Source organism: Mustelus asterias, chromosome 19 (assembly GCF_964213995.1).
Source record: "Mustelus asterias chromosome 19, sMusAst1.hap1.1, whole genome shotgun sequence".
In the NCBI taxonomy this organism is placed as follows: domain Eukaryota; kingdom Metazoa; phylum Chordata; class Chondrichthyes; order Carcharhiniformes; family Triakidae; genus Mustelus; species Mustelus asterias.
This window is the reverse complement of record NC_135819.1, coordinates 60,897,903-60,915,753: the sequence shown is the minus strand read 5'-3', so window position 1 is coordinate 60,915,753 and position 17,851 is coordinate 60,897,903. Positions and strand designations below refer to the sequence as shown.

Here is a 17,851-nt window from a genome sequence, read left to right as displayed (position 1 = left end):
AAGTCTCTTTTGACAGCACCTTACAAACCCGAAGCCTCTCCCAACTAGAAGGACAAGGGCAACAGATGCATGGGAACACTACCACCTGCAAGTTCCCCCCAAAGCCATCTGACTTGGAACCATCGCCATTCCTTCTCTGTCACTGGGTCAAAATCCTGGAACTTCCTTCCTAACAGCACTGTGTACCTACACCACATGGACTGCAGCAATTCAAGACAATGGCTCACCACCACTTTCTCAAGGGGAATTAGGAATGCGCTAGAAATGCTGGCCTAGCTACCAACGTCTACTCCATGAACGAATAAATTTTTTAAAAAGCAGCTGGATTTCATGAAAGAAATAAACAGAGGGCCTTCAGGGCTCACTATTATCATGAAGCAAAGCTGAACAGAAAACTCTGGCATTCATATAGGCACCATTAAATGTGGAAATCTGTAAGCTGTGTTGAATTTGTCGTGTTCCACAATTGTCACTAAATCATTACCTTGTTGAAGAGATTCACCATTAAAATTCATAATGGTTTCAAGATGGGGTTGGTTTAGCTCAGTTGGCTGGACAGCGATGGCAACAGCACAGGTTCAATTCCCAAATCGGCTGAGGTTATTCATGAAGGTCCACCTTCTCAATCTTGTCCCCTCACCCAAGGTATGGTGTTTCTCAGGTTAAATCACACCCAGTCAGCTTATGGTCATCGGAGACTTTGGGGGCGATCTTACCTTAGCGCCCCACCCTTTGCCAATGGGTGGGGTGAGCCGGCAAGATCGTGTGACAGCCGAGAAGTCAGGTTCGCGCCCGATTTCTTGCCTCTCACGATCTTACCAGCATCGATATCCAGCGAAGTCAGCCTTGCGTCCATTTTCAGCACAAGGCTGAATAAATTGTTTAAATATATTGAAATGCTGTTTACATGTAATTGACGAGCCGGAATGCAATCGTCCCGGCTCACTGGTCTTTGTGGCCTTGCCGGGAGAATCACAGCTGGTCCCTGCCAAGGGGGCAGGGCTGCGCATTCAATCAATGGGGGGGGCCCTCTGCTACTCTGCAGGTGATCAGTCTGGGCGGCATGGAGGTGGGGGGGGAAGGGGCAGTATTTCCAGGTGGGGTGGGGCTGTGATCTGCTGGCTACCATTGCGCATATGCAGCCACAGAGGTCTGCAATGTGCAATGGTGCCCTCGGCTGCTACAGCAGGCTTGCTGGCGAATTAAGCCCCGCCCCCTACAGGCGAGGAACGGTTTAGCCCATTTTTTCTTGCACTGACTGGATAAGATACTGGATTTGAACTCACCCAAAAAGTGGGTGAGAAACTCTCCCATTTTCACGGCCATCCTGGACTTTCTTTTGGTAAGATTCCCCCTTTACCTTTATCCATTTTTTACCCACCTAAATATGCCAGAAAAGGCTAAGGGCCGTACATTTAGGTGAAAATAATTTTTATTTAAGGCTTGATAAGTCTTAATCACTGCTAAACAATTACTTTGACCAATAGAAAAATGTTAAGTTCCATTCACTTAATTTTTGAAGATTTTAAAAAAAAATCTAAAGTCAAAATGCTTTAGTCTTGTTGCTTTTCTTTCAATCTGACCTTTTCCCTTCTTTATTTTGGTTTCTGTTCACCACTTTGCCTTGTATTAAGTATTCTGACTAATAGTTTTTGGCTTAGACTGCATGTCTCGGTGTGGATTCTTTTATCTCATCAGATCAGTTGACATGCTGTTGCTTGCCTTGCTCACACATGTTGCAGATACTGTGCAGAGGGTGCCACTGTAAAGGATCTCTCAACACAATAAATTGCTGTGCAAAGCCCTTGAAGAGCTGGGGCAGTGGGTGAGTGGGGGCTGCAAGTGGATGGTGGGTGGCATTTCTTTGCTGCTGACTGCAGAACCCAGGTCATTATCTCTTCTAGGCATATATAGGGGGTTTGGTTGCACACAACCATTTTTAGGTTAAAAAAATGAAAAAAAAGTACTGGCTGGGATTTTCCGGTTGTATCACAGCTTGGTTTGCTCCTGCTCTGTCCAAGACGGCAAGGAATTACAAAGGGTCGTTAACGAAGCCCAGTCCATCACGCAAACCAGCCTCCCATCCATTGACTCTGTCTTCACTTCCCACTGCCTTGGAAAAGCAGCCAGCATAATCAAGGACCCCACACAGCCTGAACATGCTCTCTTCCACCTTCTTTCATCAGGAAAAAGATACAAAACTCTGAGGTCACTTATCAACCGATTCAAGAACAACTTCTTCCCAGCTGTCATTAGACTTTTGAATGGACCTAACTCACATTAAGTTGATCTTGCTCTACACCCTAGCTATGACTGTAACACTACATTCTGCACCCTCTCCTTTCCTTCTCTATGAATGGTACATTGTCTGTTTAGCGCACAAGAAACAATACTTTTCACTGTATACCAACACATTTGACAATGATAAATCAAATCAAATTCCAACAAAATGTCAAACCTTGTTTAGTATATTGGTTTGTCTGTTGCCAGAAAAGTGGTATTTAAATCTCTTCTGAAGTGGTAGCAGCATGAGCTGTATGGGAATTGCAATGGGTAAGGAAGGAGGAATTTCATACTTCTCTGGTAGCTGTTTTCGTTTAGTTACTAGTTCATCACTGCATCAATAAGTTAAGGATAAGTTTGACCTGAGTCTCAAAGATCAGTCAATAAATACTCCTCTCAACTTTAGTACGTGGAAGGTGCCTAGCCCTCCCAAAAAATGCAATATATTAAAAACAATTGAACCTAATTATGAATAAGATTTCTACTTGTGCAAGATTATGTCAAACAATAACAAAACAATTCAAGTGAGCAAAATGCAGACTTAATAGAAAAAAAACCCTAGTTTGGGAACTGAAAAATTAAAAAAATGCAACTAGCAAGCCCAAAGCCCTGAAGCAACAGACTGTTAAACGACAGATTTATAGGCAGCAAGGACTTCTGATGCACACAATATTAAGCTTTATCATTAACAAAATCAACCCGTCTTCTTCATCAAATATTTATCACCATCTCCTGGTCAGAAGTAGTTACTACAACAGAACAGTCATACCTGGAGAAAGTACAAAGTAAAATCAAACTAATCAAATGTTTCCTTGCCTGGCTCTAGTCAAAATGGCCTCCCCTATGAAAATTCTAACAATAAATAAATCGGCAAATTAGACTTCTAATATAGAATAGAATTTTATAATCATTTTAATTAAATATTTTTACATATCTCTCGCCATGATTTGCTCTGCAGATGTAATCAGCATTCTCGATGATGAATGTACATTTTTTCCCCCCCATTTCCATGTCCATCCAAAGGTGAATTTTGTTTTAACCTCTAACATCGTGCAGGTGGCTACTCACCCTCTTCTGGAGAGGTACCAGTAGGTCCAGATGACATAATGTAGAAAGGAAGTACAACTCACGTAAGATAACTTTTCAAGAGCATCCCTCCCCAAAGATCATACAACTTAACAAGAGCACACCGAAAACTGACATACCTCACCCAGCTACCCTGATGTAAATCCATATACTAGAAATAGTATTAGTTTACTTGGCGCTAAATGGGAAAGGATACGACATCTGTAGCTTGAGAAGTTGAATGAAAAGTGTTTCCAAGCTGTTGTTGAGCTCTGCTGAGTTTGCAGCTGAGGTCACTGCAAGAATCTGGGACTGTGGAGGTCCAATCAGAGGCCAATGCAACTGTTTTAAGACTTCTTCAAAATCACTACAAAGAAGAAATATTTAATGATAATTTAGAAATTGTATTCACTCTTATAAATTACAAACATTGACAAAGCTCTCAGGTAGGAAGGGGGAAAAAAAATCACAAAGGCCTCCCCCCTCCTGACTGTTATCCAGAAATCATTGGTGAAAATGTATATGTTACATGAAGACATCAACCAGCAGTTATTCTGACTCCAGATATTACAGTCAAATAGCTTCCAAACTTTGCCGTCAAGTGAAAAGGGCTAGCTTTTTGTGATTTCTGTGGAACTATTCTCAAGCAAGTAACAAGGCTCTGGGAAGAAAGGGATGTATATTGGTAAGAGAGCAGAGGTATTAAAAAAATCTTTAATCTTATATTTAACCTTATTTAGCTCCTTACATTTTAATTTGGATTTTATCTGACTATTCTTGTTACCTATTCACCCTCGGGTTTTTTTCTTTTTCCATGTTCTCTTCGTACTCATTTATTCAGTGATGTGCAGCATGTTCTTGATCTTTCAAAGTATCGGTGCAATAACTAATTTTCCTCTACATGCTGGCATCTGTGCAAGTTATTTCAAATTTCTCCTGATGCCCTGCATCACTGGTCTCTGTTCGCACTCTTCAGCGTCAGATTTGCTCTTTCCCCATGCTAAAAGTCGGTATTGCTCTACTTCCTAAGCCACTAGAAGGGGAGGAAGTGGCTTAGTGGTACTGTTGATTGGACTTGTAATCCAGAGACCCAGAGGAATGGTCTGGGGACCGGGGTTTGAATTCCACCATGGCAGACAGTTAAATTTGAATTCAATATAAAGAAGCATCAGTAGTAAATGCGCCTAGTTTGGGGGCGTTTAAGAGATCCGTAGATAGGTTCATGGACGAAAAGAAATTGGTTTAGGTTGGAGGGTCACAGTTTTTTTTTTTAACTGGTCGGTGCAACATCGTGGGCCGAAGGGCCTGTTCTGCGCTGTAATGTTCTATGTTCTATGTTCTAAGTCTGGAATTAAAAGTCTAATGATGACCATGAAACGCTTGTTGTACAAACCCATCTGATTCACTAATGTCCTTTAGGGAGTGAAACCTGCCACCCTTACCTGGTCTGGCCTATATGTGACTCCCGACCTACGGCAATATGGTTGACTCTGAAATGCCTTCTGAAATGGCCTCGCAAATTACTCGCTAAGTTCAAAGGCAATTAAGGATGGGCAATAAATGCTGGCCCAGCCAGTGATGCTCACATCCCCAGAACGAATAAAAAAAATATTCATTATACCCCACAGCTGATGAAGCACTTTCTGTAATTGTAGGAAGTCTAAATAAGTTCATTGGAACCCTGCTTCACATTGTAGAAGACAAGTTATAAACAAAATAAATAGCTGAGAGCATAAAAGATGCTTTGGAAGACTGCAAGCCATCAAGTCCCAAAAAAATGTGGGGATGCTAAAAATAAAACAGGCAGTAACCAGGCACAACCTATGAAGCTTCTACAAACAAAAAATTGAGGAAACTTGCACTTATATAGTACCTCAGGATTTGCCAAATCACATTAGTCAATTAAGTACTTTTTAAAGTGTACTTACTGTTGTAATGTAGGTTAAACACAAGCAGCCAAATTATTAACAGTAAGTCCCCTTAAACAACAATAAGATAATGACCAGGTAAACAACAGTTATAAGGTTGGTCAAGGGCAAAACGTTGATCAGAATGCTAGGGAACACTCTTGTCTTCTCCAAATATGCAGATGATACAAAGTTGGGTGGGAGGGTGAGCTGTGAGGAGGATACAGAGATGTTTCAGTGTGATTTGGACAGGCTGAGTGAGTGGGCATCTGCATGGCAAATGCCGTATAATGCGGATAAACGTGAGGTTATCCACTTCAGTAGCAATAATAGGAAGACAGATTCAATGGGTGTAAATTGAGAGAAGTGGATATTCAGCGAGACCTTGGTGTCCTTGTGCATCAGTCGCTGAAAGTAAGCACATGGGTACAGCAGGCAGTAAAGAAGGGAAATGGTATACTGGTCTTTATAGTGAGAGGATTTGAATATAAGAATAGGGATGTTTTACTGCAATTGTACAGGGTGTTGGTGAGGCCACACCTGGAGTATTGTGTGCAATTTTGGTGTCTTTATCCAAGGAAGGATCTTCTTGTTATAGAGGGAGTGCAGCAAAGGTTTACAGGCAGTCCCCGGGTTACGAACGAGTTCCGTTTTTAAGTCTGTCTGTAAGTCGAATTTGTATATAAGTCGGAACAGTTACGTACGGTTCACATCTAGCGTCAATTAGTCAAATGTTTGTCTTAGTATATAGTATATATTTTACCTAAAACATCTTAAATATAATAATACAGTAATAATAATAAATGGAAATGACACAAAACTTGGATTATTTATATATATATATATGTGTGTGTGTGTGTGTGTGTGTAGGTATAAAAAACATTAAAGTAATTTCTTAAAGTAAACATCAAGGGAGGCTTGAACAGAGCTTTTCTTTTTCTCATTATAAATGGCCTTGTAGCAGCTGAGGCCGTCGGTAACTATCTGGTAAACTTTGGTGAACCTCTCTGCATTTGGATCTTGCTCCTCTAACTTTGCCATCCCTGCTTCAATGAGCCGAAAGGCTTCAGCTAACTCCTTTGTCAAAAACGTTTTGGGTTCTGGGGTTTCTAGGTCCCGGCCTTCTTCCTCAAATGCTTTCATCTGCTGCTCCAGCTCCATAAGGTCCTCGTTGGCATGGGATTCAAGCAAGTCTAAGACATCGTCTTCATTGATGTCTAACTGCAGTTGATTATTACCAATATCAACCACAGCTTGCCTGGCTTCGGCGATGTCCTCAGCTGTAAACCCCTTAAAACCATGTGCGAATTGGGGGCACAATCTGTTCTCACTCCTTTCATGTTGGTTGTCTTCACTTCCTCCCAAGAATCTGCAATGTTTTTGATGCCATCGTAGATGTTGTAGCCCTGACTGCTTGTGAGAAGGTCCGGCTATGAAGGATGCTATGACCCCCTGATCCATTGGCTGAAGTAGTGATGTGGTGTTGGGTGGTAAAAAGACGACCTTTACATTGAGGTGATGGTCATCTAAAGTGCTTGGATGTCCGGGGGCATTGTCAAGCACAAGGAGAATTTTGAAAGGAATCTTCTTGGCCCAGCAATAACATTCAGTAGCAGGAACAAAATAGTTCAGGAACCAATCTTCGAAGAGAGCTTTTGTTACCCAAGCCTTTGTGTTTGACTTCCAAATAACGGGAAGAGATGCCTTGATGATTCGGCTAAGTGCCCTCGGATTTAGGGAGCGATACACAAGCATAGGCTTAATCTTGCAATCCCCGGATGCGTTACCACCTGGAGCAGTTTTTTCCTCTTTTGAAATGTATGTCCTTTCAGGCATTTTTTTCCAAAATAAATATCTGCTCAGGCACATAACCTCCCTCCTCAATAATTTTTTCCAACATTTCAGGAAACTCTCTCGCAGCACTGACATCGGCACTCGCTGCTTCACCTTGCACTTTAACATTGTGTAAATTTACCCTCCCTCTGAAACGCTTGAACCAACCCCTACTCGCAACAAATTCTTAATCACAAGCATCTTCACTTGCTGCACGTGCAGCTTTTAAATCACTGAAAAGGCTTCGAGCCTTTTCTTGCACTAAGCCAAGGCTAATAGGAATATTACGCTGATTTTGATCCTCTAACCAAATTACCAATAGCCTTTCCATTTCGATAATTAAACTACTGCGTTGCTTAGTGATAATTGTCGCTTTCATCGGGACAGAGCCTATTACATGCTGAGGAGGTGGGGAGGCTGCAGAAAGATTTAGACAGTTTAGGAGAGTGGTCCAAGAAGTGGCTGATGAAATTCAACGTGGGCAAGTGCGAGGTCGTGCACTTTGGAAAAAAGAATAGAGGCATGGACTATTTTCTAAACGGTGACAAAATTCATAATGCTAAAGTGCAAAGGGACTTGGGAGTCCTAGTCCAAGATTCTCTAAAGGTAAACTTGCAGGTTGAGTCCGTAATTAAGAAAGCAAATGTAATGTTGTCATTTATCTCAAGAGGCTTGGAATACAAAAGCAGGGATGTACTTCTGAGGCTTTATAAAGCACTGGTTAGGCCCCATTTGGAGTACTGTGAGCAATTTTGGGCCCCACACCTCAGGAAGGACATACTGGCACTGGAGCGGGTCCAGCGGAGATTCACACGGATGATCCCAGGAATGGTAGGCCTGACATACGATGAACGTCTGAGGATCGTGGGATTATATTCATTGGAGTTTAGGAGGTTGAGGGGAGATCTGATAGAAACTTACAAGATAATGAACGGCTTAGATAGGATGGACGTAGGGAAGTTGTTTCCATTAACAGGGGAGACTAGGACGCGGGGGCACAGCCTTAGAATAAAAGGGAGTCACTTTAGAACAGAGATGAGGAGAAATTTCTTCAGCCAGAGAGTGGTGGGTCTGTGGAATTCATTGCCACAGAGGGCTGTGGAGGCCGAGACGTTGAGCGTCTTCAAGACAGAAATTGATAAATTCTTGATTTCTCGAGGAATTAAGGGCTATGGGGAGAGAGCGGGTAAATGGAGTTGAAATCAACCATGATTGAATGGTGGAGTGGACTCGATGGGCCGAATGGCCTTACTTCCACTCCTATGTCTTATGGTCTTATGCTCCATTACTCTCCCCTTGTCCTTTATAATTGTCCCGATCGTTGACCGACTGTAGCCTAACGCTTTTCCAATGTTTGTTGGCGTTTCACCTCTCTCCGATCGCTTTATTATTTCCACTTTCCTTTCAATCATGATCGTTTTCCTTTTCTTCAATGCATCACCATCACTTGCATCAGATTTACACTGTGGAGCCATGATTACGAGGGTAAACATACGAAAAATTTAAGTCAAAACACAACGCACACAACAGTGTTTACGCGATCTGACTTAAAATGGCGATGACGGCGTGGCGTTGTTCTCCCTCGGGCCGACGAACCGCTGAAAACGCGCAGTGTTTTGAGCGTCGCGCAATGTAGTCCGCCCGTTCGTTAGTACGAACAATTGTATGTAACTCGATTTTAAAAAATAATAGGCTTTACGGAGGTCGGTATGTAAGTACGGGGGTTCGCAAGTACGGGGGTTCGTAAGTCGGGTGTTCGTAACCCGGGGACTGCCTGTACTAGGCTGATTCCTGGGATGGCAGGTCTGTCACATGAAGGGAGTCTAAGTCGGTTAGGATTATATTCATTGGAGTTTAGAAGAGGAGTGAGAGGGGATCTCATAGAAACTTATAAAATTCTAGCAAGATTAGACAGGGTAAATTGAGAAAGGATGTTCCCAACGGTGGGGAAGTCCAGAACTAGGGGTCATAGTTGGAGGATAAGGGTCAATCTTTTAGGACTGAGGTGAGGAGAAATTTCTTCACCCAGAGAGAGTGGTGAAATCTGTGGAATTCACTACCACAGAAAGTAGTTGAGGCCAAAACATTGTGTGATTTCAAAAAGAAATTAGATATAGCTCTTGGGGCTAAAGGGATCAAAGGATATGGGGAGGCAGGTAAGATTAGGATATTGAATTTGATGATCAGCCATGTTCAAAATGAATGGTGGAGCAGGCTCGAAGGGCCAAATGGCCAACTCCTGCTTCGATTTTCTATGTTTCTATAAAGTCATTAGATCTTAGAGGACAGACAAGGCATTGGTTTACATTACATCTGAAAGGTGGTGGAGCTTAATTTATGTTCATTCTTTCTCCATTGGGAGAATAAATAATAGCTTTTATTTATATTCATTTGAAAATTATTTTCTCCGTACTCTTGAGATGCTTCATTTTATTACCTCGAGAGACAAATAGGTAGGTGGCCTTCCTAGGTTCTCTCAATGGTCATTCATGATCAGCTGTTCAGAGGATCACAATACAGCCCAAGCATTTTGCCTTTCTTTCATAAAAGTAAGAAAGCTTTCTACAGTCTACTGAAAAATGTAACATAATATGTAGGGAATAACAATTTTTTTTAAGAAGACACTCTTACCATTTTAAAGAAAAAAATGGCTTTTTTCTGCTCTGGAATTTCACTTTTGCTAACATTTATTCTATTACATACAATGCTCTGATATTGATACTATTCTAACCCTTTCTCTGGTAGCTGATAATGTAGATTTATTTTTTAAAAACTTACTTGGTTAGTCGGTCCTTGAGAATTTTGTGCCAGAATTTGACAGTGGATCTTATGAAATTGAGTAGATGAGTACAAGATGATTCTTGAAGCTTTATGTCTAATTCTGCCATGGAAACTAGGGTATTGGCAGCATCTGACACACTATTTGTCATGAGATGCTGCTGAATGCAATCACTGGGGAAATAACAATATTAAAATATATCACTACATGTTAAACACAAGAAAGTGAAGGTATATCTAATAGGTTTGATAACCCTAACATTGTTGTCACCAGCATTTCAGCAAAAGTGGAGTGGTGGACATTAGAACCATAGCACGCCTACAGTGCAGAAAGGGGTAATTCAGTCCATTGAGTCTACATCAACTCTGATAGGCCCTCTCTCCCACCCTATCCCTGTAGCCCCACACATTTACCAAGGCAATCCATCTAGCCCACACATCTTGAGACTTTGGGAGGAAACTGAAGCGCCCGGAGAAAATCCACACAGATAGTCGCCCAAGGCCAGAATTGAACCCGGGTCCCTGGCACTGTGACGCAGCAGTGTTAACCACTGTGCCACCATTAGGTGTGATTCCTTTACAAAACAGGCATTCTATATTTTATAAAATGAAAATGCTGGCCAGTGAAGGGATAAGGATGGAGTGAGGAGAATGAGGGGGACTTCTTTCTGGGTCCCAGTGCCTAGCTGCAGTGCTACCAGTGTGACTGGGTGTGGTAATGCTACTGGTACTGCAGAACTGGTGGTCTTTGACTTGTTGGCAGCTCTATGAGGCCGGACATTCTTCTGAAGAGGAGCAGAAGTCTTGTCTCACAACAATTAAAGACCTAGTGGCAAAATATTAAAGCCAGGAAAGCTGGCTAACCAGAGATGGCCTTACCCCTGACATCTACACTTGGAAACAGGGGGGGGCCCATCCTCAGCGTATAATCTAACCTAGTGTTTCAGACAATACACTTCACATGGCAAGAACACTAAACTCAATAAAAAATAGAATCCCTACTCAACCCTCCATATCCCAGAGCCCCACGCATTGATCATAGCCAATCCATCTAACCTGCACATCTTTGGACTGTGTTAATACAATGTTCTCTTAGCATTGAAAAATCTTGTATACATTTGATAGTATATGCATTAAATGACAAGCTTATTTTGAACTTCTGATTGTAGCCAGACCAATTTGTTTCATCATTTTAAATTCTTGATATGATAGACAACAGCCAAAGATTCCACCAATCTCTTGAGGTTCATACTGCCATGTTATTTTGAGGGGGAGATGTAAAGTAATGGAAATAACAATTAAATCCAAGTAAAGTATTCAGCTTTGTAATTTGTATATTTTGCAGCTGCTGTATCCTGGCTCGGCCACAGATACTAATTCCTAACCACAATCAGAATAGATAAGACAGACTCAAAGTTTAATTTCACTGGGTTATTAAGTCAAAAGGACTTTGAGAATATCATTCACAAAACAGATGACTCCAGATAAAGAATATATTTCTGTGAATTGAGATTGGAAAATAAATATTTAGCTGCATGACTTCATCAAGCAAGGACAAAGGTTAAAATAACTATGAAATAAGTTAGAGTGGTAAATGGAATTGAACCAAATATTATAGTTCATGATTTCTCAGTACTTAGAAACAACACTGACACAGCCAGTTTTCTATCAATCTAATAGTTTAGACAAGCTGACAATATTGGCAGCATCAGGTCACCAGAAATTTATACTAGCATAATCCCTGAAGTCTCCTCTTTACATTTATGCCAATATTCTTTTAGTTGATCCTCGTCAGATTTCATAAATGTGATTTATTTTAAACCTATGGCAAAGGATCCTTTTGCATCCTCTCATTACAAACCAATCATAGCAAAAACAGACCTGTTTACCTTAACTCCTCGATCTGTGAAATCCATTTCAAGTACCAAAGATGTCGCTCAATCTCCTCGATCTGACCAATCAACACTTTCAGCTCTTCCATCCATGGCTGAGCTGTTACCAGATGACTGCTGATAGATTTAGACAAGGTTGAATTTTTCTCAAGTAAGTTACTCAGTAATCTTTTGGAGTTTTCAGCATTCTTGTATGCATTTTCAATTTTCTTTGGTACTTCAGATGAGACAGTAAGAACCTAAATTAATTTCAACACAAAAGTTTAAACAAGATAAGATTCATAATTAGAAAAATTTGTAACACTATGTTTACTTCAAATATACACGATCACCAATTCTTTTAGTTTCCGGCCAAGATCAGAGGTGGGATTTTCTCACAGGTTGATAATACAAATGGACAAATTCCACCAAAGGGATTTTTCAGTCTGGGACAAAACCACAGACCATAGAAAAGAAAACTTCTTAAATAGTAAGCTTCATAGAATCATAGATATCATTGAATCAACAGTGCAGAAGGAGGCCATTTGGCCCATCGAGCCTGGACTGGCAACAATTCACCCAGGTCCTGTCCTATCCCCGTAAACTCACATATTTACCCTCCTAATCCCACTGACATTAACGGACAATTTACCATGGCCAATCAACCTAACCCGCATATATTTGGACTGTGGGAGGAAACCGGAGCACCCGGAGGAAACCCATACAGACACGGGGAGAACGTGCAAACTCCACACAGACCGTCACCCGAGGCTGGAACCGAACCCGGGTCCCTGGCGCTGTGAGGCAGCAGTGCTAACCACTGTGCCACCATGCCGCCCCAAATTAGAATCAAGTTGCAGACGTTCTGCATAGTGTTCCATCAACATGTATTTTTAAAATTATATTGAATATTTTTGTTAAAAGTCTTCAAAAGTTATTTCAATTTCTTATCAATTTTACCTCGTCTGGAAAAGTCCAAAACCCAACATTCCTTTGAAAATAAAAAAAAAATTGGAAATCCCAGTTGTTTTTCTTCTGTCTAGGAGGACTAACACCCAAGAGCTCTACATCACATCGGAAAATAAATTTTACATGACAAGCAGCTACCTGGCAAAGATCCCCATTGCCTCCGGTGGAAAGAAGCCCCAAAAGCACTGAGCGAGGAAGGTCACACACAGGGCACATGGTTCTCACAAGGAATTAAAAATGCAAGAGCAGGCACTCTGAGCTTTTCTGGCTTACCCGAGTACCTGATTTCAAAGTATTATTTTAAAAGGTATGCAGCACCCTCTTAGTCAAGGAAAGTGTAGGGTGACCAAAAAGGTAGGGAGAAATTTGTTTTCATAATAACTGTATGTCTTGCAAGATTAAATCCTCAGCAAAAACAACAACATTTGTGACTTGGGTGTGTTTATACCATTTAAAAGATGCATTGTGATTTTCACAGTAACATAGGAATTTCACAGTAACTTCATTGCGGTGTTAATGTAAACCTTACTCATGATTAATAAATAAACTTTACTTTAGTATAGGCAATTTTCATTTAGACGTTAGCAGCAGGTTTATTAACTTTGGTAGAAAAATAGAATGTTTTGAGAAATTGGATGTCCAGTATATGAATCACAGAAAGTTAATATGCAGAAACAGCAAGCAATTAGAAGGCACATTGAACTTTAGCTTTTATTACAAAGTAATTGGAATACAAGAGTAAAGAAGCCGCTGCACTTGTCCTGCGTACAGTTTTGGTGGTCTTGCCCCAGGAGTGATATATTTCTCTTCAAGGAGGTACATCAGACTGAGTAAATTAGGCCTAATCACTTTGAATTTAGAAGAATGAGAAGAGATTTATATGAAATAAATACATTCCTAAGCAGCTTGACAGTGTAGATGCTGGGAGGACATTTTCCCTGTCTGGAGAGCTTAGAACCTTAGGATCCAGAGTCTCAGGATAAGGGGACAGCCATTTTGGATTGAGATGAGAAGAAACTTCTTCATTCAAAGTGTTGCAAACAATGTTTCCCCAGCTGCATAGTTACTACCTGAAAATTCCCACATAGGGTGTGCAAAGGTTGTCCCCTTTAAGTTACCACTTGAGTTTATTTAAAGTTTATTTATTAGTCACAAGTAGACTTACATTAACATTGCAATAACGTTACTGTGAAAATTCCCTAGTCGCCACACTCCGACGCCAGTTCAGGTACACACTGAGGGAGAATTTAGCATGGCCAATGCACCTACCAGCACATCTTTCGGACAGTGGGAGGAAACTGGAGCACCAGAGGAAATTAACGCAAACATGGGGAGAACATGCAGACTCCGCACAGATAATGACCCAAGCTGGGGATCGAACCCAGGTCCCTGAAGCTGTGAGGCAGCAGTGCTAACTACTGTGCTACCGTGCCGCCCTTTAAAGGCAGATATAAGATTTAAGGCATATATCTATTTTTGGATATTACAGGAATCAAAGGACACAAGGATAGAGAGTGAGAAGTAGAGTTGAGCTCGAATCTCTTAATTTGCTATTCACTCATTCAATGGCACACAGCAGGTTCAAAAATCCAAATGGCCTACTCCTATTGCCTATTTTCTTGGGTTTAAATTTTAAAAAGCTCTTGTTAACCGGGCATTAATTATAGAAAAATGGAAACCACACAACAAATATCCCTCTAGCAATCATGCTGCCACCAACAAATAAATTAAAATATATAATGCGCCAAATTACAAGTGACTTTTATTCGCATTTAATATGCCAGGAACTTTCTTGATAACATGCATATCCAATAAGCAGACTTATAACTGTTATACATTCACAGTTTAGTTGCTTAATTTAGGTATTATGATGTACTGTTATTGAAGTAGCAACTCAGAGCCAATTTAAAATCCCCCTTCGTCAAGTTCCAAACCAAATTTAATAAATCTGATCATTTGTGACTTTGCAACAAGAAAAATGATAAAAATGAGATTGCTGCAAACAAACTCAACTGGTTCACTTCAAATCAAAGACAGCTCTCCTTAGTTTAGCGCAGTGTTGTCCAATAGAATTTTGACGCTTAAATTTGTGGTGATCAGGTTTATTTGACACATGATACAAAATAAATGTAATATTAATTAAACAACTGTGCAAGTTTTTGAAAATAGGTTTGAGGTTTTAAACTAACAACAATCAAGATCGATACACTCTCTGCCAGAGCCAGGAGAACACCTTCAAAAGGGTTTTCCAATTTAACTGTTCCACAAAAGAAGCTTGCTGTAAACACACTCAATCTATTGACTGAACTGCACTGTTTCTGACAGTGTGGTCCAGTTTATTAAAAAAATAATTTCTTCAAGAGAATAAACAGTTAATATTTATTACAAACTCATATGTTAGAAGACTCGGTGAGGGAAAGGAATCAACCAATCTCTACCTATTGGCTTCTGCATTCTGACACTTGCCTTATTTTCTTTGTCACCTACCATTTCTGAACAGTGTCCAGTGTAACAGTGTAATGGATCTTTGACTCATGCCAATCTTCCATAATCTCTCTTTTTAAGTCAATAGAACCCTATTACTTTCAATTACTCATTTCAACAAATTTATAATGAAGGTTCAACACATTTGGATGTTGTTGCACCAGCCTGACTTGCCAACATTGCACATTTCAACCTTCACTGGCAGCTATGCAATCCTCCCTGTCGCTCATGCACCTCAACTGTTTTGCGAAAGTGACCTTAGCAGATTCCCCCCCAAAAAACTTTGGAAGCAATCAGACACCTGTCCTACCAAAGGCCAGCCCTACTTTCACAGCATTTCACAATGCAGTGCCGCAGATCCAAATGTTATGTTACTTAGAGATAGCCAGAGGGAAACAGGAACAGAGAAGATAAATGGTGGACTATTTTCCTTATTTCATTGAGCAAATGGCCCTTCAGCTTCTAGGTCACTCGACGAGACAACTGAATAACATTATGATAAATATAGTTGCAGCCTGACCAATGTGACTCATGTCTAAAAGCAACCTGATTTGATTCTTCCTCACTCAATTAAGGATGCAAGACAAATAGTGAGTGACACCTCCACTCGTATTCACCACTACAACTTTAATACAACTCGGTATTGTGTGGTTGTTAAAAAAAAACAAAATCAATTGAACGTATTGAACAACACTGGCCTAGCTTACAAACAACTCCAGTCCTAAGCTACTTGATTAATAGTAAATCTTCTGAGTAACCGAACAAACAACTACTTGGTTTTAATGCATCTGATATAACTGGGGCATGCAACAAATGTGTCGCCACATTTTGCCAACCAATTTTAAAAATAGGAATTATCACTAAGTTTCTTTCACACCTTCAACAATTGCAATGGCCTGGCAGTAACAATTTCCTTAGCCTTTTGAGAAAGTAGAGGTGTTGGTGGGCTTTAACTATAGCGTTGGCGTGGAGGGACCAGGCCAGATTGTTGATGATCTGAACACCTAGAAACTTGAAGCTCTCAACCATTTCCACTTCATCATCTTTGATGTAGACAGGGGCCTGTCCTCCACTACATTTCCTGAAGTCGATGACTATCTCCATTGTTTTACTGACATTGAAGGAGTGATTATAGTTTAGAAAGCCCACCAACACCTCTAATTTCTCAGAAGGCTAAGGAAATTTGGCATACCCACCACAACTCTCACCAATTTTTACAGATGCAGCGTAGAAAACATCCTTTCTGGATGTATCACAGCTTGGTGCAACTCCTGGTCTGACCTACAAAAGAGTTGTGAATGTAGCCCAGTCCATCACGCAAACTAGCCTCCAATCCATTGACTCCATCTACACTTCCTGCTGTCTCGGGAAAGCAGCCAGCATAATCAAGGACTTTCTTCCGTCAGGAAAAGGATACAGAAATTTGAATACACATACCACCGATTCAAGAACAGTTCTTCCCTGCTACATCAGACTTTTGGATGGTCCTATTACACACTATGTTGATCTTTCTCTTCACCCTATCAGTAACTATGAATGGTAGCTTTTGTCTGTTTAGCTCGCATGAAATAATACTTTTCACCGTATCCCAACACATAACAGCAAATCAATTAATTCAAGTTTACTATCTCTTATTTAGAATTCCAAATTTGTACAATAATTCATTGTAACTTCAATTAACAGCATATCATCCCAATGACTCACTCCAGGGCCCTGACATGAAAAGTGCAGATTATATAATCAATCAATCAAAACTGAACCAAGTATTGATGTGTAACGAGTCAGATGCAGCAACACAAGCCTGTATAATACAAAATCCGCACACTTGTTTTGAACAGAAGGTCAATTACTTGTGTTGCCTTTTGACCAGATGACACAATCTGTTAATTTTTTTTTACCGGATTCACAAATTTCTCGTATAAAACTACCGGTAGACATGGTTTCCACACGTTTCGATTATGGAGCACCAAGATTGAGAACATATCACAAAACAAACATTTTACAAATAAACACCTTTCCGATTCACAACTGACCGAACGCTTGTTTCTGAGACCCGTGTCAGTGCTTTAGATTTATTTGACTAAAGGCGGTTATGATGTATTCACGGTGTACATGGGCTTTTATTTTGATGGATTGGTTTTGGGGAGGAGCGGTTGATAAACCCGACTGGATGCCCCGAGGCCGGGGCGCCGTACCTGCTCCTCGAGGTTTCTCTTGTACAGTGCCAGCTCCTCTGTGATTTGGGGGAGCTTCTTTAGGGATTTGGGGTCATTCCCGAACTCTTTCTCGACGAACTCGGCCACATACTGCGTTATGGCGCAAGTCTCCGCATCCGCCGCCGCCATGATAACGGCCGACACGTCACCACATCCGGGCGCCCGCGCGGTTACCGTGGAGACAGGCGGCCTACAGGCTGACTGCAGCAACTAGGCCGCACTGTAGGATAGTACATGCTGGAAACCCGCCGTCCGCATCAGTGCAGGGAGAATGATGCCGAATGTCCTCCTTATGGCATAACAGATCCAGCAAAGGTTTCATCTACTGGCGCCGTAGTTAATCTTATCTGGGGGATAAATGGCCTCATAGTTACTTTTAACTGGTTTAATGGCACTAGTATAGTTTGTACAAGATGGTCAGCTGAGCAGGTACATCTCTAGTGCT

General features: G+C 41.0%; 1 protein-coding gene across 1 annotated transcript in view; it reads right to left on the bottom strand.

Moving 5' to 3' along the window:
• Positions 1-17,851, bottom strand: part of rint1 (RAD50 interactor 1) — a 42,946-nt gene extending 25,095 nt beyond the window's left edge. The window contains exons 1-5 of the mRNA XM_078235682.1: positions 17,386-17,851; positions 11,756-11,997; positions 9,867-10,040; positions 3,566-3,715; positions 2,459-2,615 (exon numbers count right to left, since the gene is read on the bottom strand). Of these exons, the coding sequence (XP_078091808.1) occupies positions 2,459-2,615; positions 3,566-3,715; positions 9,867-10,040; positions 11,756-11,997; positions 17,386-17,535 (873 nt within the window). The 5' untranslated portion in view covers positions 17,536-17,851. The remainder of the gene's footprint in view (positions 1-2,458; positions 2,616-3,565; positions 3,716-9,866; positions 10,041-11,755; positions 11,998-17,385) is intronic.